At 40.1% G+C, this 21,939-nt stretch overlaps 1 protein-coding gene across 3 annotated transcripts; it reads left to right on the top strand.

Moving 5' to 3' along the window:
- Positions 1-46: 46 nt before the first annotated feature.
- Positions 47-20,508, top strand: LOC134802773 (carnosine N-methyltransferase). 3 transcript variants are annotated; one of them, XM_063775471.1, is made up of 9 exons: positions 48-325; positions 2,757-2,910; positions 3,800-3,940; positions 4,547-4,668; positions 5,606-5,756; positions 6,273-6,425; positions 7,335-7,486; positions 8,929-9,010; positions 20,326-20,508. In XM_063775471.1, the coding sequence occupies exons 1-9, from the start codon at positions 237-239 to the stop codon at positions 20,431-20,433; spliced, it is 1,152 nt and encodes a 383-aa protein (XP_063631541.1). In that variant the 5' UTR covers positions 48-236; the 3' UTR covers positions 20,434-20,508. The 3 variants fall into 3 exon arrangements, with proteins under 3 accessions (XP_063631543.1, XP_063631542.1, XP_063631541.1); XM_063775473.1 differs by lacking the exons at positions 8,929-9,010; positions 20,326-20,508 and adding an exon at positions 8,177-8,341 and having other exon boundaries at positions 47-325; positions 7,335-7,507; XM_063775472.1 differs by lacking the exons at positions 8,929-9,010; positions 20,326-20,508 and adding an exon at positions 7,633-7,724 and having other exon boundaries at positions 47-325; positions 7,335-7,507.
- The last annotated feature ends 1,431 nt before the right edge of the window (positions 20,509-21,939 follow it).

Here is a 21,939-nt window from a genome sequence, read left to right as displayed (position 1 = left end):
AATTCACCAATGGTAAAAAACGCCTAAATGAACGTTGACACTGACAGTGACAGCTGACAGTATACGATCGGGCGGGGCGCAGCGCAGGCGGCAGGCAGGCGGGACGAGGTAACGGCCGAAGCAAGGAAGAACACCAAGAATTTTCATTCTATTTCTAACTAATTACGGTGATTGATATCACCTCTAGCTGGCCCAACGCCTTATTTTTATACAGGCGTCCTATAAAAGCTAGAAAAATGTCTTCAAACACAGCAGCAGACGAAATAGATGAGGCGAAGGAGCGAGCCCACTTTCGCGCCGTTGTGACCGCTTTTAAATATTATAAGTAAGTAAATCCTTTAAAAAAAACTTTAATCTACCCTATGACTTGATTTTTTACTTTTTTTCAAGTTTTCCGGCGCGTTTTTCTTCTCGAAGAGGTTAAATTTCCGCTTGGCAACAGTTCTTTGTTGTAAGTGGGTGACGATTAAATTAGCCTGGTTAGGTGTAACAAAAGGTTTGTTTATGTCGCTTACACGTGTGGACCGGTGGCCCTGCATCCTTGATGCTATGGTTCGTGTTTGCTACTTCTCAAGGCTAATTATCTGTGTGTTGGTTGTTTAATACGTAAATGGGTCTAATGTGTTGAATAAATAATGTATTGTTCTTGTTTAAATCGAATGCTGTTAAAGATAGGTATATTAAACGATGTTGCTGTTGTGTTTTTTTTTATCTTTTATAAGGAGTGTTATTTTTGTAGGTGTATCTTATTGAAATCTAATTAGATTTATTGTGTGTATGTTTTTAACTATTTATTAATATTTTTTGTTTTGTTCGTTGTGCAACGCATTTTTAACGTATGTACATTGTAAATTCTGTCACAATATGAAGCAATACTCAAGGATCATAGATAAAAAAATGTTTTCCTTTTGTTTGTTTTTATTTATTACTTTTTAAAAGCACACTAACAGTAACAAAGTTCAATGTGCTGTTTTTATTTTAATTTGTAGGTATAACCAGTACATAATAAGCAGAGGCCGGTGAGGGTGATCTATTTATCTTATAATTTGACATGTCTGACGTCATATTATAAGGCAAATAGCTCACCCTCGCCGACCTCTGATAATAAGGGCAGACTTTCTTTTTTTTTTAATTACAAAATTTGTTTAGATTCAAATTATTCAGCCAGAGAATGTTGTAGTCTAAATAATGCTCTAATCCCTACACCTTATAATTCTTATAAAACAAAGTCCCCCCGCCACGTCTGTCTGTTTGTATGTTCGTGATAAACCCAAAACTACTTAACGGATTTTTATGCGGTTTTCACCTATCAACAGAGTTATTCTTGAGGAAGGTTTAGATGTATTTGTTAACCCATGCGAAGCCGGGGCGGGCCGCTAGTCATTAATAGTCTAGACTCTAGGTGTTTGGTGCATACACTAATGCATGATAATTATTTGATAAACTATATTTCTATAATTAGACCCATGTTGCATCATCCTGATTGCCTAATCAATTTAGATAAAAACAAACAAATGCAGTTTGTTATCTACAAACCTGTTTATATTAGGTGCATGCGGAGAAACTAGGTTTAAAATAGTGTTATTTCTATTTAATTTTGTACAAACAGCAACACTCCTAACCGTACATCGGTGAACCTTAGTACAAAAGGCATAAGATCCAGTGATGTACAGTTAACAGTGTGGCCGAAGGTATTATGTAGCTGCATTGAAATCTTGTACAATAACAAATTCATATGGCTCGACAAATATGATTGTGTCAGATTTAAATATACATAATAGTTGCATTTGGCATACTTATGAAAGGCAGGTCAGCGATCAAGCTGATCTGATGAAGTCCAATGGTGATACAACAATGCAATTTTGAGGGGTTCTGACTGCTCTGAGGTTGTTATAATTTTTATGAGAAGTCTGTTGAAAGAAAAATACAGTTGGCGATAAAAGCTTGCAACTAAAATAAAACTTGAGGGTGAATCAACTTTTTCTTGTCACTAGTTGCCATGGTTACGGTCTCCTGGGTCACTCTTAAAATACTAGTTATTTCGTATTTAAATGAACCAAACTTGATTTTTTTGGTAGTTATAAGGCCTTTCCATAATGGGACATCTACTAAGCATGTTTGTAGAAGAAGCTATGCTACTATTGTCTCCTGGCTGATGGGACAGAATAACAACAAGAAATAGTTGATCGACCCTGATATAAAAACTCAATGAATTTACTTATTTAAATTTCCGAATTTAAACTGTTGTGAGACATACTAACATTGAACAATTTTACGGTTTAGACTCACTTGTTTTAAGTCACTCGTGTGACATGTTTTTTTAATTTTTTGTTTTTTACATACCCTGCACCGACTACGCTTTTGTTTGGCCTACAGGTTGAGTGGTAGAGAGGTAGAGAATGCCGTGTGGGATTAAGGTCGCCTTTTGTAGCTGCATGATTTTGCTATCTATCAAAGTTGAAATACACAAATTGAAAAGTAATTTAGTAAATGCGTGGATCAATTTTTTTTTAATATTCTGTCCCATCAGCCAGGTGATAGTACATACTAGCATAGTTTGTTAAAATAAAGCTTATCCTACATTCTACTAATTTGCTTAGAAGATGATCCATTATGGATAAGGCTTATAACTGCCATAAAAATGTTTGGTTATTTTGAATACCATTGAACTGGTTGTAATAGTGACCCAGGCGACTAACCTTGGCAACGAGTGTCAAGAAAAAGTTGATTTACTCAAATTTCAAATTTATTCACAGACTATGCAGTCTCGACAGAATACAGAAGTCTGAGAAGATGATCGCCAAACTGCCGTCCACGCACCAGCGGCGGCTCGAGAAATACAAGTCCTACCTCTCCAAGTTTAAGAAGTGTCTGGACATCAACAACAGTGTTGTACATCTAATTATCAAGGTAATTTACTATCTAAGGTAAGATCAGTACCGTCTTTACCATAAGGGCACACGAGGCCCGTGCCCAGGGCCCCCATCCTCAGGGGGCCCCGAAGAACAGACAGTAACAGTATATTTGATTACCCATAATAAATAGAAGATCATAGTAGAAAAATGTTAGTTCAATTGGCTTTCTTTACTTTCCAATAGGGCCCCAAATTCTTATATGCCCAGGGGCCCCAGCATAGATTAAGACGGCCCTGGGTAAGATAGACTTCAGAATTTCTACAGTTGACTATGTCGTTTATAAAAATTAAAATGAGCAGGGGGCCTAAATGAGATCCTTGAGGTACAAGTTACACCTGCCGAGGCTAAAATGGCCTTCACTGCTCTCCATTCGCCACAGACAGTTTATGGTACATCAGATACAGTCTGAACCAACTCAATGGCTCACCAATGCCGCATCTTGAAAGTTTATCCAGTAATAGCACAGGGTTTACTGTATCGAATGCTTTACTGAAATCAGCCGTCAATAAGGGTAGGGATACGACAATACAGAAGTTAGAGATGATCGTCAAACTGCCCTCCACGGACCAGCGAAGAGAAATACAAGTCCTACCTCTCCAAGTTTAAGAAGTGTCTGGACATAAACAACAGTGTGGTGCATCTAATTATAAAGGTAATTTTCGCATCTAGTCTAGTGGTTATGGCGTCTGCCGCGAATGCAGAAGACACTGGTTCGATCCCAGGCCTGGGCACTTTTATTCATATATGTCTTCAATTTCAGTTTATCAGTTTGACATGCTAAGATTTATAAAGGGTCAGCAACATGTAAAACATAACGAAAAGCTGACTGACGCGACTGGGGCTTTTGTGTTATAAGCTGTAGTGATTTGTTAATTATTCAACAGGACGTGGACACAATGTTCGAGAACGTGGACCACACGACGACGGACAACGGGAGCAACGGCGCGGAGAGTTTCGGCTGCAACTACAACAACTGCGAGATCAGCTCGCACAAGCAGCATAAGATGCAGCACGACGTTGACAAGGTATGATGATGATGATTGACAACAACTTGCAAGAGTGGATGGATATACACACACACACACACACTAAAGTAAAATAAAATTAGTAAAATTAAAGCATCGTCCGTCCATAAGCGCGTGTGGCAACCTACAGGCTCTTGCACCTTTTGCGGTGCGTGACGCGTAGGGATGAATACAAGGTCGCGCGGAGAGTTCCTCAGGCTTTCTTGCATACATTCAAATATTTGTTGCTTATTGTGGACATCGTGGCGCACAAATAAATGTGACCATTTGAAACGACAGACAATGGATGGATGGACGGACGGACTGACAGACATACAGAGAGATCAGCTCGCACAAGCAGCATACGATGCAGCACGACGTTGACAAGGTATGATGATGATGATTGACAACAACTTGCATGAGACGTTCGGACGGACGGACTGACAGACATACGGACAGTTTCGGCTGCAACTACAACAACTGCGAATAAAACATAATTTTGACTGATTGTGATAATAGAAATGGGGTTAAATCTAATTCCTTCGTTTTTCAGAGATGTTCGAATTTTGAATGTCAATACTAGTACAACGCCATCTACCGATGTATATAAACTTCTCTCTCTTCCAGGTAGTGTCAGTACTGAAGAACATAGTCCGCGATTGGAGCGCGCTCGGCGCCGCGGAGCGAGATCAGTGCTACAAGCCCATATTAGAGGAGATGGAGGAGAGGTTCCCACTCGACGAATATAGGTAGGCATTTAATTAATCAGGTAGTATTCTGGATGAATACAGGTACATACATATTTAATACGTTCAGGTAGTGTCAGTACTGAAGAACATAGTCCGCGATTGGAGCGCGCTCGGCGCCGCGGAGCGCGATCAGTGCTACAAACCCATATTCCCACTGGACGAATACAGGTAGGTGTCGAACTAGGAGTTTTTTCTTTATACTCATCATTGGCCTCATCATCTGTTGTATGGTAAGCAGTCTCCGTAGCCTATGGACGCATGCAACTCCAGAGGTGTTGCATGCGCGTTGCCGACCCTAACACTCCAAACCCCATAACTGGCAACCTTACTCACCAGCAACACAGTAGGGTCTAGTGTTATTTGGCTGCAGTTTTCTGTAAGGTTGGGCTCTGCTCTAGATCTGGAACGACATCCGCTGTGCTGTGCCCTACCATACAAAGCGGGATGACATTCACAGTGCCTTCGCAAAACTACTGACGACCTCGTACTTCTGATTTGCAGTTATAGGCTTACCACTTAAGTCCGTCGTTTTGATGGTAAATGTAAATAACCATTCACTTGATTTTAGAGTTAGACCAAGAAAAGTCTGCAGCGATTTTGACAGCCCACATAGTGCAAATGTTATTCATACGTCATAATTTCATAGAAGTTTGACGTTTAAAATAACACATGCACTGCGTGGGCTATCAAAATCGCCGCAGACTTTTCTTGGTCTAACTCTAGTCCCTCTAGGTCTAGGTCCCCAGCTGCCACAAAAATATGTTAGCTGACTGATTTTATTTAATACCACAACGGTGGTAAATATGTGTGCGGCCAGCCTGATGTTAATTCCACCGCACACACCGCATGTAAACTTTTTACACGCGCGTTGCCGACTCTACAAACTCATTGCTTTTATTGTTGATTATGATGGTATTGATAGTATTATTGTTTTCAGTGAACGCAGCCGCATCAAAGTTCTAGTTCCCGGGGCGGGCCTCGGTCGCCTCGCGTGGGAGATCGCAGCCCGAGGCTACAGCTGCCAGGGGAACGAGTTCTCGCTCTTCATGCTATTCGCGAGCAACTTCATACTCAACCGGTGCCCTGAGGTGAGATGTTTCATCTGTGTTGCGTTCACAACCACTGAGACAGAGTATATAGCTGTATGGACAAGGATCGAAGTGCTCTTCGTGTGCCGGACTGGTCACCTCGCGTGGGAGATCGCAGCCCGAGGCTACAGCTGCCAGGGGAACGAGTTCTCGCTCTTCATGCTATTTGCGAGCAACTTCATAGTCAACCGGTGCCCTGAGGGGCCTGAGGTGAGCTATTTCATCTCAAGCTCACAACCACTGAAGCAAAGTTCACATGACTATTATAGGTTATATTATAGGTTAGGCAGCCATTTTGGCTTTCTTTAAAACTCCGTTTCATCTATTCATATATCGCGCTAACGGTCTATAGCATTGTCTGACATTGATGCGGAGTATATGACATTAGTGTAGCACTTGTTAAAACTATTTTTTTACCTTTTTCTATTGTTTATACCTTTTTAATTATTGGCAAATACTCAAAACATAGATACCCTTTTAAAATATTCAATAATTCATAAAGACTTCTTGTTTTAGGCGAACAAGTACACAGTCCACCCGTGGCTTCACCAATACGTGAATAATGTAACCTGCGAGCATCAACTGCAAGGGGTCACCTTCCCTGACGTGAGGCCTGGCGGTGACCGACCGAATCACCACTTTTCCATGACCGCTGGGGATTTTCTCAAGGTTAGACCTGCCTTCATACTTACATGGCGGCCGTGTTCAATACGCCAATAATGTGACCTGCGAGCATCAACTACCAGGGGTCACCTTCCCTGACGTGAGGCCTGGTGGTGAACGAACGAATCACCACTTTTCCATGACCGCTGGAGATTTTCTCAAGGTATGTCCCGTCTTCATATTTACATGGCGACCGTGTTCAGCAATACGCCAATAATGTGACCTGCGAGCATCAACTACAAGGGGTCACCTTCCCTGACGTGAGGCCTGGCGGTGACCGACCGAATCACCAGTTTTCCATGACTGCTGGGGATTTTCTCAAGGTTAGTTCCGCTATCTTCACATGAGGTTTGCCGGTCGAAGCTTAGAAGAAGGAGATGGCGCCAGTATGGGTTTCTATCAATCCTACCAATAGTGTCAAATTCTTGTTTCTTTATGAAATTTTAGGACCTGTGCCCTTTAAGCATGGCGACCCTGTTTACGTTAATAATGTGATCTGCGAGCTGGGGTTTCTGTAAGAAACAACGTTACGTTACAATAAGCTAAAGGTAAATTTAATTTTTTTTTTGTACATATTTGTCATTGATTCGTACTTCTTAGTTATTTTGTGTTGTATATATTATTTTGCCTACATCTCGCACTTTAAAAATCACGTGATATGTAGGAAGAAGGAACCTCCCTTCTTCCTGTGTATCACGTAAATATGTACAAAAATAACATAAACTCACAAATCAAAAACTCACAAAAACTCACCAGAAAGAAAAGTACAGTCGTCGATAAAATCTTGAACTAAGCCTTAAGGAAAGAAGGTATTATGTATTTCCCACAACGATTTTGAACATTATTTCAAACTGATAGGGTTCATTTTTGCCCGATAAATAGTTAAAAATGAATGACATAAACTAATTTTGCCAGGTGTACACGGAAGCAGAGCAGTGGAACTGCGTGGCGTCTTGTTTCTTCATAGACTGCGCGCCCAACGTGATAGAGTTCATAGAGAGGATATACGCCATTCTAGAGCCCGGCGGCTTCTGGATCAACCTCGGACCCCTGCTGTATCATTACAGGTAACGTCAATAATAATGTCAGTAATACTGATAGAGTTTATAGGGAGGATATTTGCCATTCTAGAGCCCGGTGGCTTCTGGATCAACCTCGGACAACTACTGTATCATTACAGGTAGCAATAATAATGTCAGTAATACTGATAGAGTTTATAGAGAGGATATACGCCATTCTAGAGCCCGGTGGCCTCTGGATCAACCTCGGACCACACCTGTATCATTACAGGTAATGTCAATAATAATGTCAGTAATACTGATAGAGATTATAGAGCGGATATACGCCATTTTAGCCCGGTGGCTTCTGGATCAACCTCAGACCACTACTGTATTACTACAGGTAATGTCAATAATAATGTCAGTAATACTGGATCAACCTCGGGCCACTGCTGTATCATTACAGGTAATGTCAATAATAATGTCAGTAATACTGATAGAGTTTATAGAGAGGATATACGCCATTTTAGAGCCCGGTGGCTACTGGATCAATCTCGGACTATTACTGTATCACTACAGGTAATGTCAATAATAGAATAGAATAGAATAGAAATAATAAATAATAATGTCAGTAATACTGATAGGGTTTATAGGGAGGATATACGCCATTCTAGAGCCCGGTGGCTTCTGGATCAACCTCGGGCCACTGCTGTATCATTACAGGTAATGTCAATAATAATGTCAGTAATAGTGATAGAGTTTATAGAGAGGATATACGCCATTCTAGAGCCCGGCGGCTACTGGATCAACCTCGGGCCACTGCTGTATCATTACAGGTAATGTCAATAATAATGTCAGTAATACTGATAGAGTTTATAGAGAGGATATACGCCATTTTAGAGCCCGGTGGCTACTGGATTAACCTCGGACTATTACTGTATCATTACAGGTAACGTCAATAATAATGTCAGTAATAGTGATAGAGTTTATAGAGAGGATATACGCCATTCTAGAGCCCGGCGGCTACTGGATCAACCTCGGACCATTACTGTATCATTACAGGTAATGTCAATAATAATGTCAGTAATACTGATAGAGTTTATAGAGAGGATATACGCCATTTTAGAGCCCGGTGGCTACTGGATTAACCTCGGACTATTACTGTATAATTACAGGTAATGTCAATAATAATGTCAGTAATAGTGATAGAGTTTATAGAGAGGATATACGCCATTCTAGAGCCCGGCGGCTACTGGATCAACCTCGGACCATTACTGTATCATTACAGGTAATGTCAATAAAAGTGACAGTAATACTCTACTGATAGATCCACTACTTGACGCTAGATGTCGACTACAAAATAACTCGCGTTTTGGTAAGAAAACTGATGTATGGAGTTACCGCTCTTTCTTTACTTATATTTATCAATGATTTTAAGTATATTTTGTATTACCTACCTTTATTTGGGGTTTAAAAAAAATAGTATTGTAATAAAATAATATTTGTTGCAGTGACATGCCATCGGAGAGCAGTATTGAGCCGCCATATGACATTCTACTCGAGATTATTAGAGACATTGGTTTCGATATTTTGGTAAGTAAATCGTTCCTGAGGTTAAGATTATTATACCTTATATGTGACGTTATCTTTGAAAAGGGACCTTATTGTCGATGGCGCTTACGCCATTATAAACGATGCTTCGATATAAATACAATGCCGCGCGACGCTGTGTGGCGTATGCGCCATCGTCAATAAGGTCCCGTTTCATAGATAATGCCCCATATTATCTTACATATTTATCCTATACCTTAATTAATTAATTCTTGTATATTTATATGTTTCTTGGATCTCGGAAACAGCTCTAACGATTTCGATGAAATTTGCTACTATAATCACTTTTTCGGGTTTCGTAGTCACCTAGAAACCCTTAAAGTATCGCCATGTCTGTCTGACTGTCTGTCTGTCCGAGGCTTTGCTCCGTGACCGTTAGTGCTAGACAGCTGCGATTTGGCATGGATATATAAATCATGCATCGCAACAGAACGGTAAAATAAAAACCGGCCAAGTGCGAGTCGGACTCGCGTTCCAAGGGTTCCGTATATTACACAATTTTTAACAATCAGTGCCGGATTAAGATATTTTGATGCCCTAAGCATTTCTAGGTGCCCCCTCTCCCTCGCGTCATCAAGATTACATTGATTTTTTGGTAAATTGAGAGAAGTTCATTGCCGCGTTACAGCTGAGAATGGAAATCAGTCACATCATTTTATCACGAAATTTGCCGCAGCAGTAATGTTGCAACAGAGTACCTAATGCTGTTGCAGTCGCCATCCGAATGTCACCTTTATCATAGCGTAGAAAGTAATAGAAACGCGAGCGAAGCGAGCGCGGAAATTTTTCGATATAAAAACGCAATATGATAGACAGTTGTACATTTTTACTTTTAGTATGGAAATCAGTCACATCATTTTATCACGGAAGTTGACAGTACTGCAGCAGTAACGTTGCAACAGAGTAATGTTGCTGCAGTCGCCACCCGAATGTCACCTTTATCATACCTCATAAAGTAATTGAAAACGCGAGCGAAGCGAGCGCGAAAACTTTTCGATATAAAAACGCAATTTTAGTTTTAGTCCCAACCAGGCGCGAATCCAGGATTTCATACAGAGAAGGGATGGGACAGTTTTCTATCAGCCTAGCTTCGCATAGGGCTCGATATTTAAGGGTCTCAGCGAGGTTGTTTTCATGCATAAAATATGCAAGAAAGCACAGAGCTTGGAATTGAATTGGCGAAGTGTGAGAAAGGCAGTAGGCCCAGCTGCGAAAGAGGAAAGCTTGGATTTGGATCCACGCCCAAGTGTAATTAAGGCAGAAGATCAACTTTGCCGTAAGGCAGAAGGCCTCGCATAAGACCTAACGCCGAACTGCAAAAGAGTGGGTTGAAATCGAATCTATGCATGTAATCACGACTCTTCTACTGCTACCGATTGTTTCCCAAAGAATTACGCGCCATTATTTTTGCAAATTAGCTTTTGGACAGCTAAAAAAATCGTGTGGTAAAAACGATGTGTCTGTCCCTAATTTTAAAATTTGTTCACCTTTTTCAACCTGGCATTTTGGTGCCCTCCCTGAACGTGGTGCCGTAAGCACGTGCTTGTTTTGCTTATTGGTTACAAAGTCTTTATTAATTCAACCATTAAAGTCGACGAGTACAAAAAACTTTAAGCTAGCTCTCAATTTAACATTTTTTTTAAACATTATTTTTAATTTGACCTTACAATTACTCGTAAGTAGGTAAGACCGTTAAATATTTAAAATGATTATCTTATCAGAAAATTATCACCAATTACTCTAAGAAAACTACTACTCTAAGTAATCCGGCACTGTTAACAATGTATTTTTTATGTGAAACGTGAGTGAAATCTCTTTAAAAAATCCGTAGGGGTCGGATTAAAAACTGTAATTAAGTCCGCTTGACTGTACATTTCTAATAGGTTTTCCTGTCATCTATAGGTATAGACCTATTTAATGTATTTTTTTCAAAATTTTAGACCTAGTAGTTTCGGAGATAAGGGGGGGGGGGGGATGGTCATTTTTTGCCTATTTTCTTGAATAACTTCTAAACTGTTGATTCGAAAATTATAAAAAAAATTTATTTGAAATCCTTACAATAAGCTCTTTCATTTGATATGTAACATGATAAAGTTTGAAAAATTTTTTTTTTCATTTTTTCATTTACCCCCCAAAAGTGGCCCCCATGTTTAAAATTCATTTGTTTACGTTATATGTCCGTATTCGGGTCACAAACTTACATATGTGTACCAAATTTCAACTTGATTGGTCCAGTAGTTCCGGAGAAAATCGGCTGTGACAGACGGACAGACAGACAGACAGACAGACGCACGAGTGATCCTATAAGGGTTCCGTTTTTTCCTTTTGAGGTACGGAACCCTAAAAGTATATTTTTTTTATTTAGGGTACTTCCCATACAAAAAGTTTTTATTTTATTTTTTGTCCGGGTTTATTACAATTGTTATAATTACTTTTCATATATTATAGTTTGATATATCGTTATTTTGTATAACGTAATAAATGGCATATTCATATTCATATTCATATTCATATTTATTTATAATATCATTAATATTACATGTCAATTTACATATTACTAGGTACAGTATCATATTATATTTATCCACGTACCTAGTACGTGATTTATTCAACATAATATTATAATATACTATGTATAGGTAGTATATTATATCTTTACATTTAAAAATTCATTATAACTATAAAATGTGTGCCCGAGAAGCCATGCTTTTAGTTTGGTTTTAAAACATTGCAAGGATGGGGCGGAGGTGACCTCTGCAGGTAATTTATTGTATACGGTCGGACCCATCACGTGAGTGACCTTCTCGGACTTCGCCAGTCGTCGCTTCACAGGGAGAAGCATATTTGGGTGCCGCAAACAGCGCGCCGAATCTGAGCGTTTTTTGTATTCGCTTAAATTGACATATGTATAAATTGCTATCTGATAGATTACTATCGACGGCAGAGTTAATATTCCCAGCTCTTTGAAATATGGTCTTACTGAGGTTTCCTGTGCTACCTGGACCACAGATCTTACGGCTCTTTTTTGTAATCGGAACGCGCGCTCCCATTCTGCGGCGCGTCCCCACATTTCAGCACCGTATTGCAACAGGGAGTGGACGGTCGCGTAGTAGCTTGTCCGCACGGTATGCTTCGGCACGACACGGGCCAGGCGGCGCAGAGCGAAGCAGGCGCCACCTAGCTTACCACACAGCTGGTCAATATGGGTTGCCCAAGTCAGTTTCTGGTCTATTTTGAAACCTAAAAAGGTAGTGGCCTCCACTTGTTCCAAGCTAACTTCGTCGGCCTTAATTGTCAGCGGTCTGGGTTCGCGGCCACCGAGGTGGAAATGGAGAAAGTGTGTTTTGGTTAGATTTAGTGCTAAACCATTAAGGCAGAACCACCGGGACAACTGATTTGCAGCATCGTTCAACCCGATCTCCAGGCTGTCAACACTTGGGGCGGATATAATGCCAGCGACATCATCTGCATACATTAATATGTCAGCAGCCGATATCGCTTCGGGTAGATCGTTTAACAGCAAGGAGAACAGAATGTTAGACACTGACGATCCCTGTGCTACGCCCATTGATGTTGTTAGCGGGTCCGATTTGGCTTGCCCCCCGTCTCCCACCACGATTTGGGATCTGCCATGCAATAAGTCTGTAAGGAGGCCGTGCGCAGAGCCACGTATACCGTAATGTAGAAGTTTGGTGGCTATTACGTTGTGGTCAGCGACGTCGAAGGCTTTGGAGAGGTCACAGCAAATCATTGCAACCTGTTGCTTCCTCTCCAGCGCGTCTGTAATTCTGCGCACGACCTCACGCACTAGATCCGCAGTGCAGCGCCCGGCTCTGTACGCATACTGTCGTTCAGACAATGCACAAGTCGAGGTTAGGAACGTCGTTAGTCGTTGACAAAGCCCGTTCTCCAACACCTTAGCGATACAGGGTGATGATGATGCTTTTCCTGACCGATTTCGGCCCCAGCGACTGTGTGCTCTGGACTAGGCAATTTTTAGCTCGTATTATTAGAGTGTAGCTGATCCACTCTCTGATGCGCTCTTAGGTGGCTCACATACCCTATCTTCTTGCTAAATACTCGAGCGCATTTTGGGCACGTCAGCACACCACCTACATAGTTGTAGGAAATTGAGGTTGGCGGCCGAGCCTTAAGCTCATCACGTTTTTTGTCGAGCTCACTGCGGCGTTCCGTCTCAAAAATGTTAACTCTATCATTAATGAGGCGCCGCCATTCGGGCCGCTGCGCTGCCTTCCGCTCCCAGTCAGAGGGCTCTAGTTGGCATCTCTTCATATGTCTTTTCAGAACATCCTTATATCGATACAGGGTATTATAGACACGGGCCTGTAATTGTCGATATTTTCCCTCTTTCCTTTGCCTTTGTATAAGGGCGAAATCTTACTTACTTTCAATGGCGCAGGATACGATTTGTCCCTAAGGCAAGTGTTGAATAGGTAAGCTAGCACAGGTGATATGGTGTAACCTATCGTGTTTAGTAAGTCCATGGAAACTCCGTAAACGTCTTTGGTGGTTTTATGTGGAATACGGGTTGAAATTATAGTATGGACTTCGTTAGCAGTGAAAGGGGTGAGCCTCATAGAACAGTCTGCGGGCGCGCGGTTCCCGCTCAGCTGGGCGCGCACTAGGTCAAGGTCAGCGCGCGGTGCCCCGCACGCTAGCGCAGCACCCACAAACCTTCCATTCATGGCATCGACTGCGTCCCTTTTTGAGCTATATTTTACACCATCCGTGTATTCAATTACCTCTGTGAAGTCAACGGGAGGTTGGGAAGTTTTCCCTCTTTCCTTGTTAACCACATTCCACATAGCCCTACATGTATTTTGCGCATTGGTCATCTGTTTTACATAAAAGTCCCTTTTACATTGTTGCATTGCATAGTTGTATTTATTATTTAAACTTTTGATGCGACTTTTTAGTTCCTCATTTAATGGAAACTTCCGTTCTAATTGAATACAGTCAAACAGTAAAGATTTAATATTTAAAATGTCATAAGTAACCCAGGTATCAGTTTTTTTTGCACGTGATTTCTTTTTTAATGGAAAACATATATTAATCTTCTCTGATAGAATGTTACATAACTTGGTTGATAATATGTGAGCCGCACTTGTGTCTGAAACAAATTTCATCCAATCTATGCTATCAATCATTAATTTAAAATTAGCCCGGTTCATACAAGAATATTCCCGGGTTACGCGTGTTTGAGTGAAAGGTGGTCTGCGCTGTCCCGCCAATTCAATGCGCACAGCGTGGTGGTCTCCGAGGTTGGTTACCATGGGCGAAGCCGTCACCGAACCCGTATTTACATTACAATACGCGTGATCGAGTCCCGTGGAGGTATTTGTGCTGACCCGGGTCGGAAAATTAACTTCATTTATACAACTATGGGACATTAAAATATCCTCGAGATTTTTTAAGTCCGATGTTTTTTCACCTAAGCAATTAATATTCATGTCACCTACTACGATGAAATTTTGACTGAGTTCGTTAGCTTTTTCGAGCACACATTCAAGATGGGTCAAGAAATCCTTAACACTAGTTAAATTTGATCGGTATAAACAAATAACGAACAAATTAAAGTCTATTAAATGTATAGCCGATATTTCACAAACCAGTTCTTTCGATAGATCAGTCAGTTCGGGTACGTTCACTGCTTTGATATTGTCTTTAACGTATAGGCATGACCCGCCATGAATTGATATTTTACGGCTATACGATGACACCAGAAGGTATTTATCTATGCTAATACATTTTAAATTTGCGTCTGAGAGCCAGTGCTCGGTAATTGCTAACACATCGCATTTTAAATCTGTTCTTAATAACACCTCCAACTTATCTGTCTTGTTGTTTAGTGATTGCACGTTCTGGTGGCATACAATAATCGGAGCACTGTTGTGGTTAGTTTGAGCGTGTGCAGTCGTCGCATGCGCTGCCGCGCATCTACTGAGTCGCTGCCGCGAGTGCCGCGGGCCGGTCGGTGGTGGGGCCCCGCTGCTCGCGGGGTCTGACGCGAAACCAGTCTGTGAAGCGTATTCCTTGTGGCCACGAAGTTGGCGATTTTAACCGCTCGCTAATACTTTCCGGGAATCCAATTACGAATGCCGCGTGCCGGTTGGTTTTTATTATTCTTTTCTCCACGGAATAGTCTTTTGTAGTTTGTATCTTATTTAAAAAGTTTCTAATCTGGTCAGTGGTGGTGTCGGGTTGGAAATTCCAGGCCTGTATATACTTAAAGCGTTCTGCAGATTGCAGGCTGTTGTCCTCGTTGCCCACTCCAATCACTACTGCAGATTTAATTTTTTTATTTTTACGGCGGGGTTGTTGCCATTGGCCGGCATTGTCATCTTCACTCTCAGCTGACTCGAGTATGCTTAGTGGCCCTTCATTTATTACGTTTGGTTGTGAGCCTTGTGATATCTGTGGAGTCGGTACATTGTTGCTCTCGCTACCCGTATGCTCAAGCTTGTTTAGTGGCCCAACATCTACTTCGGCTAGTTCGGCCGTCATCGTCGTCAGCGGCGATTGCTTAGGGGCAGTCTGTTTGTGCGTGGATGCAGTGACTGGTGTTGTTATCTTTTTCGCACTTACTGCTGCACTTGGTTTTTGTCGGGGTTGGTTTATACTCGTTGAAGCTGTCGTCTTGCTCGCACGCTCAGCTGCTCGTCGGCCGCGATCGGTGATATTCGCAGCGGTTGGTGTTGTGCTCTTTCTTCTCGCGGTGGTGGCTGATGTTTCTTTACTATTCTTGTCCACCGGTTGCACTGTCGCATACAAAGAGATATCTGGTGTATCGATACTCGATAAGAAATCTTCAAGTACCTTCTTTTGAGCCTCTATGAGTTTTTGTTGCGCCAAAATTTTCTCATTTTGAGCCTTAATTAGCGCTGATTGTTCTCCAATTTTCTCAGAGAGCGAAGTCAAATTACTTGTCACATTAATTATGAAGTTTTTTATATCGTGTATGGCCATTTTAAAGGTGTAACCAATAAAAATCACCAAGAGCTACACACAACACGTCTATCTTATAATCCGCACACGCACACATATACACACACACACGCATACTACCGTAATACCTAATTAACGGTATACATAATGTTATTATTGGTATAATGGTCATAAGGTATATTTACACTTCGTCTAATATACATTGCCATAATAATTACATACTCTAAAGCATATTATTTGTTATAGCAAGTTACATCACATAATTATTTATGTAGCATAATAGTTGCATGACAAACGAATAATTACCTAACAAAAGGAGGGTTAGGTTAGGTTAGAACTTTGACCCTCGGTAGAATAAAATATTCTATCAAAAAAGTGGTTTAGGTTAGGTTTGAACTGCGGCCCCCGCAGAATGAAAACCGTGATAAAATAGGTTAGGTTAGGTTAAAACTGACACCTCCCTAGAATAAAATAGCTAGCAAAAGCAGTAGGCCTGCGTACTAGTTATAAAAAGTATGTAAAACTTTACGTTATCACTGTTATCAGTAAATGAAATATGACAAAAAAAATTCAAAGATATATGTATTTATACTTGATAAAATTGTATAAAGTATTACGTTATACAAAAATATAATATAACAGATGTCATTATAAAACATGACTATATACTATTTGAAAATTATACTAGTGGCTCTGTGAGCTGTAGACCTCGCGAGCAGAGTTTAAAACTGAATAAATGTATGGTTCCGTTGTTTTGAAGAATTTAGAGAATCTAATTTTACCATAAAAACTTAACTATCAATTGCTTACAAAATTCGGGAATTGGTTTAGAAATGCGACCTGTAGAGTAGAACATATGGACATACGAAACAATTTTTGGCTAACAGGCCAATTCAAACATACACTGATATCAGAAAGACATCTAACTGATGTCATTTAGTTATCGTGCATTTCACTCGTTCTTGTCCGTACATGTATTGGCGCAAGCGAGACGCACGATGACTACTAAATAACATGATAAAAATATCATCCCGATGTCAGTGTACGGTCGATGCCCCTTAAGTATACACGTCGCCATACTAATTGTATAGAAAAGTGGATAGAGTTAGACCAAGAAAAGTCTGCAGAGATTTTGACAGCACACGCAGTGCCAATGTTATTTGTGCCAGTGTCAAAATCTCTGCAGACTTTTCTTGGTCTAACTCTACCTATGTTAGGAAACCAACATTACCTTTGAATTAACCTGTACGGTTACCATCAGTTTGTCACTGACATAAACGCCGTCGAGAACGTAATTTACTTTCTATACATCCCGTTTGCACTAATATGCGAGTGCGAGCGAGATGTATAGAAAGTAAATTACGTTCTCGACGGCGTATATGTCAGTGACAAACTGATGGTAACCGTACTGTAAACTGCTTCGTGCGCGAGCGTGGCCCATAATTTCCGAAAATCATTTTTTCTTCGAGGCAATTACTCCGTTCTCATATTTTGCGTTGCCCATAATTTCCCGAAATCATTCATTCTCGGTAGCAATTACTCCGTTCCCATATTTTCCCAATGGTTTTCTTCCGCAATCGCCTATTTTTAATATTTTTAAATTAATCTTTTCCTTATAGTTTTCGTTCTTTTAAATATCTAGGATAATATTTTCTTGTTACTGTATGTTAATAGTGTAGTAATTATATTTGTTACTTGTAGGTATTTCACATACAACAAATATCAAAAACACTAAAATTAAAACATAATCTAAAAAACTACAAGTAAAAAACCAAACGCTGTCAGCCAATAACTCTAACCATACCTATCTGTGGGAGCAGATTCGTTTTTAGGGTCATCAAAAAAAAATAACCCTAACCTACCTATCTCTGGGAGCAGTTTCGTTTTTAGGGTCATCAAAAAAAAATAACCCTAACCTACCTATCTCTGGGAGCAGTTTCGTTTATACGGTCATCAAAAAAAATAACCCTAACCTACCTATTTGAAAAAAACCTGGTTATTTTTACCACTAAATTAAAAAAAAAAGAGAAAATATGGAGATAGAGAATATTTAGTTAATGAAAAAAAAACCTACTGGTTATTTTAACTACTACTGGGATTAAAAAGAAAAGGGAATAAATTGAGAAAAGGAAAATTTAGTTTATGAAAAAATGTACACGAAAAATTAAATAAAGCGAAGAAATTCCACTGGGAAAAAATGAGAACGGAGTAATTGCCTCGAAGAAAAAATGATTTGCGGAAATTATGGGCCATTTTAGCGAGGCGATCCAAATTAAAAGGTTCAAAGTCTAACTAACATTATTGTTAGTTAGACTTTGAGCCCGGGAAAGCGCAACGTACGAGCAACCTACAGCTAGTTCTAGCCCTAGGCAATGTTGACCCCTGCGATTTATGGATGGTGACCGCCCATGCTATAAACGTAAGTGGAAATTGACTCCTGGAACAGCCATGCCCTTGAACTAAAACCGCTAAAAAATGTTCAAACAAAAACTCAAACGAATACGCTTACCTCGCGCTTCGCGCTCGCTTGATCAATCAGCAATACGATGTTTAAGTGCAAAAAAAAATAAAAAAAATTGCATTTATTGGGGATCGAACCGGGTACCTATTCCCATATGCTTGCTTGTAAGCGTCTTTCCAACTGCGCTATGATAGCATTTAGATGAGCTGACGAAATTAGGTTACTTATTCTCGAGTAAGAATTTAAATATCTAATCTAAAGAGAATAAAGTGTATAGGGGACGTGCATGAACTATAGGGGGCAGCACAGGAGCCGTCAGATCTTTGGCGCGAAGCGTAGATGTGTAGTTTATGATTCCGATGTAGCCCACGAGATGGCAGAACCTACTATGTACAAGGAAACGTACTTACGAGAACGGTAGATGGTAGCACTTGCTTTGGCAATGTACATGTGCACATATGTTTCCGATTCAGGCCACAAGATGGCAGGCCCTCCAACGCGCACGGTCCCTATAGTGGGCGTGCGTGAACTATAGGGGGTAGCATAGGAGCCGTCAGATTTTTGGCGTGAGGCGTAAATGTGACGTTTATGCTTCCGATGTAGCCCACATGCATAAGGAAACGTACCTACAAGAACGGTAGATGGTAGAACTTGTTTTGGCAATGTACATGTTTCCGATTCAGGCCACAAGATGGCAGACCCTCCAACGCGCACGGTCCCTATATGTAGTAGAGGGTTATTGTCATACTAAATTTTGTAGTCACAGTAAATTTACTGCCATCTTTCGATACAGGATTAAAATGAAAATGAAAAAAAAATATCAATAAATGTATATATGTATGGATAAATGATTTTTTTTATTTTTAGAACGCCATATGATTTTGACCCATGTTCTTTTACTGATATGAGTAAAAATTGTTAAATATAAAATGGTGTCGCCATCTAGACGAGCATAGGCCAAAGGTATGGCGCCGTATATTCAAGAATCAAATTTTCTTTAAAGCGCAAAAAGCCATCATCTGTTGCAAAAAATAAACGAATGTGCTTTGCCCGCGCTTGATAAATAAAAAATACGATTTTTTTCATTTTTTCAAAATAAAAAAATAAAATAAAAAACAACAATTGATACGAAATTTAAGTATAAAAAAATACAAAAAGTTAACAAGCAGCATACAATTACTGGGGATGGAACCAGGGACCTCCCTATGCAAACAAAAAAGCGAACGTTTGCAAAATGCGCCATGATAGTTCTTACTAAAGCTGACGAAATTTAGCTACTCATTCTCAAGTAAAAACTAAATATCTAAATACCGCCGAAACCAGTGATACAAATTTTCTGAATTTTTGGCCTATTAATCTATAAACATATATCAAAAAGAAAAAACTCTTATGATATCGATACGACTATTTGTTTAGGCGACAGGTATCACGACTCCGCCATTTTTAAAAAAATCCAAAAACCGGATTGACAAAAAAAAATTATTTAGTCATAGAATCTGGTCACAAAATTTCATGAGAATCGGTTAAGAATTGCGACCTGTAGAGGAGAACATCCGGACATACGAAAGCAAAATGCCCGAGTCAAAACGTAGACCTTCGCTTCGCTTCGGTCAATTACATTAGGCATTATATCAATGACAGTTTAGATGAAATCACTATATAATAAAGGAAACGTATACTAAAAATTACATTATAACATACAATAATATATCAAATGGCGTTATAACAAATGTATGATAGTTTTTTTATAATTATATCAAACATTACACACCCTTTTTGTCCTAATAGTGTGGGGTATCGTTGGATAGGTCTTTCAAAACGAATAAGTGTCTTCTAAAACCATTTTTGATATAGTTATTTTTGTTTACAGAAAGAGCAAACGGGCGTGAAGACGAAATACGCCCAAAACCCCAACTCTATGATGCAACACGAATACGACTCTGTGTTCTTCGTGTGCAGGAAGCCTTATTGTATGTAAACACACACACACAAAACTACATGGAGTGTACGGGAAATTGCAGAAAAAAGTTATGTATCGGCCACACACTCGACGAGTGGTATCATGGTATGGGAGGTAGTGAGGGAAGTATAGGGTCTGCCATCTTGTGGCCTGAATCGGAAGCATATGTGCACATGTACATTGCCAAAGCAAGTGCTACCATCTACCGTTCTCGTCAGTACGTTTCCTTGTGCATAGTAGCTTCTGCCATCTTGTGGGCTACATCGGAAGCATAAACGTCACTTTTGCGCCTCGCGCCAAAAATCTGACGCCTCCTATGCTGCCCCCTATAGTTCATGCACGCCTATGCAGGGCAATATGGCGGCCGATGACGCGTAGCGTGGCCACACTATGTCTGCCTATTTCCCTATATATGTATGTATGTGTATGTGGCCGGGGTATAAGGCTAAAACGGGTAAGTGTGACTGGAATGATGTGGCCTGCGGTATTTGCTTTAACCTTTTGACCGCCAGACGGCAATTGACGTCAACGCAAAATCGTGACAACGACGCCAAAGACGGCATTTGACGTCGATCGTTTTTTGATGAAAATCTGAAAAACACCCCACTTTAGGTTGGCATTATTTATTCACAAAACTAAATTTTACCCCCGTGGCGTCAGTGGCACGGCAAATGGATACGCCGTTTGGCGTTCAAAAGATTAAAGCTTCAAGAAAAGAGTGTACTCCCATCTTAAAAGCCGCCATCGCACTTACAATCCCGTTAGTGTTGGGTCCATGCGCGACGGTAATCGCTTACCAACAGGTGATTCGACTATTTGCCTCCCATATCTTTAAAAAAACGTGGCTGGCTGCACGTTGGAGTCTGTTTACATATTGATTAGTGTTTATTATGAAATCACACATTTCCTATAATGTTATCCTCGTAAGGCCCACCATACAAAGTTTCCCAGTTTTTATTTTAAACCTTGTTATATAATACATTAGGGTGATTTTCGTTTGTTTTAGAAAACAACGAAACAAAAGAAATGCTGCTTTGTTTCGTCTTCAAAAGGTTCGAATTAGATTGAAACAGGGTGTACATTGTAATGCACATTGGGTCTTACGAGGTTATATTTGCGTTTAATGACACTTACCCGTATGGAACCCTTACCCGTATTGGGATTACCATTTACTTTAAAAAATCTAAATGTTAACAAGTTTTTAGGTTATTTCTACTCAGGATTACTCATCAAAAAAAGGAAAATGTGGCCACAATTTTCCATATAAAATTTAGGAGTCCCTTTTTGTGTATGTACATGTATGTGAAAATGCATCACAAAACTGACAAAAATATTGGTACAGATTTTTTTTTTAATCAAATAGCACTCGTGATTCTAAGTAGAAGTAAACTAAAATATAAACATATATTAAGGAGATAATTTTGTATGGGGGAAAGCAAAAGCAACTATAGTCTGTATTAGACCGGGCCGGGGCCGGGCCTTAATAGTGATGGTTTAACAATTCGATTTTTTTTAAAGATATTT

Source organism: Cydia splendana, chromosome 25 (genome assembly GCF_910591565.1).
Source record: "Cydia splendana chromosome 25, ilCydSple1.2, whole genome shotgun sequence".
Classification (NCBI taxonomy): Eukaryota; Metazoa; Arthropoda; class Insecta; order Lepidoptera; family Tortricidae; genus Cydia; species Cydia splendana.
Note: the sequence above shows the minus strand (reverse complement) of the source record. Positions and strands in the feature narration are given on the sequence as shown.

What these genes read in the sequence shown, in the direction of transcription:
- LOC134802773 (XM_063775471.1), top strand. Translation starts at nt 237, where the DNA reads ATGTCTTCAAACACAGCAGCAGACGAAATAGATGAGGCGAAGGAGCGA. An exon ending in ACCGCTTTTAAATATTATAA is followed by an intron (nt 326 to 2,756) that starts GTAAGTAAATCC and finishes ATTTATTCACAG; the next exon opens with ACTATGCAGTCTCGACAGAA. An exon ending in ACATTGGTTTCGATATTTTG is followed by an intron (nt 9,011 to 20,325) that starts GTAAGTAAATCG and finishes TTTTGTTTACAG; the next exon opens with AAAGAGCAAACGGGCGTGAA.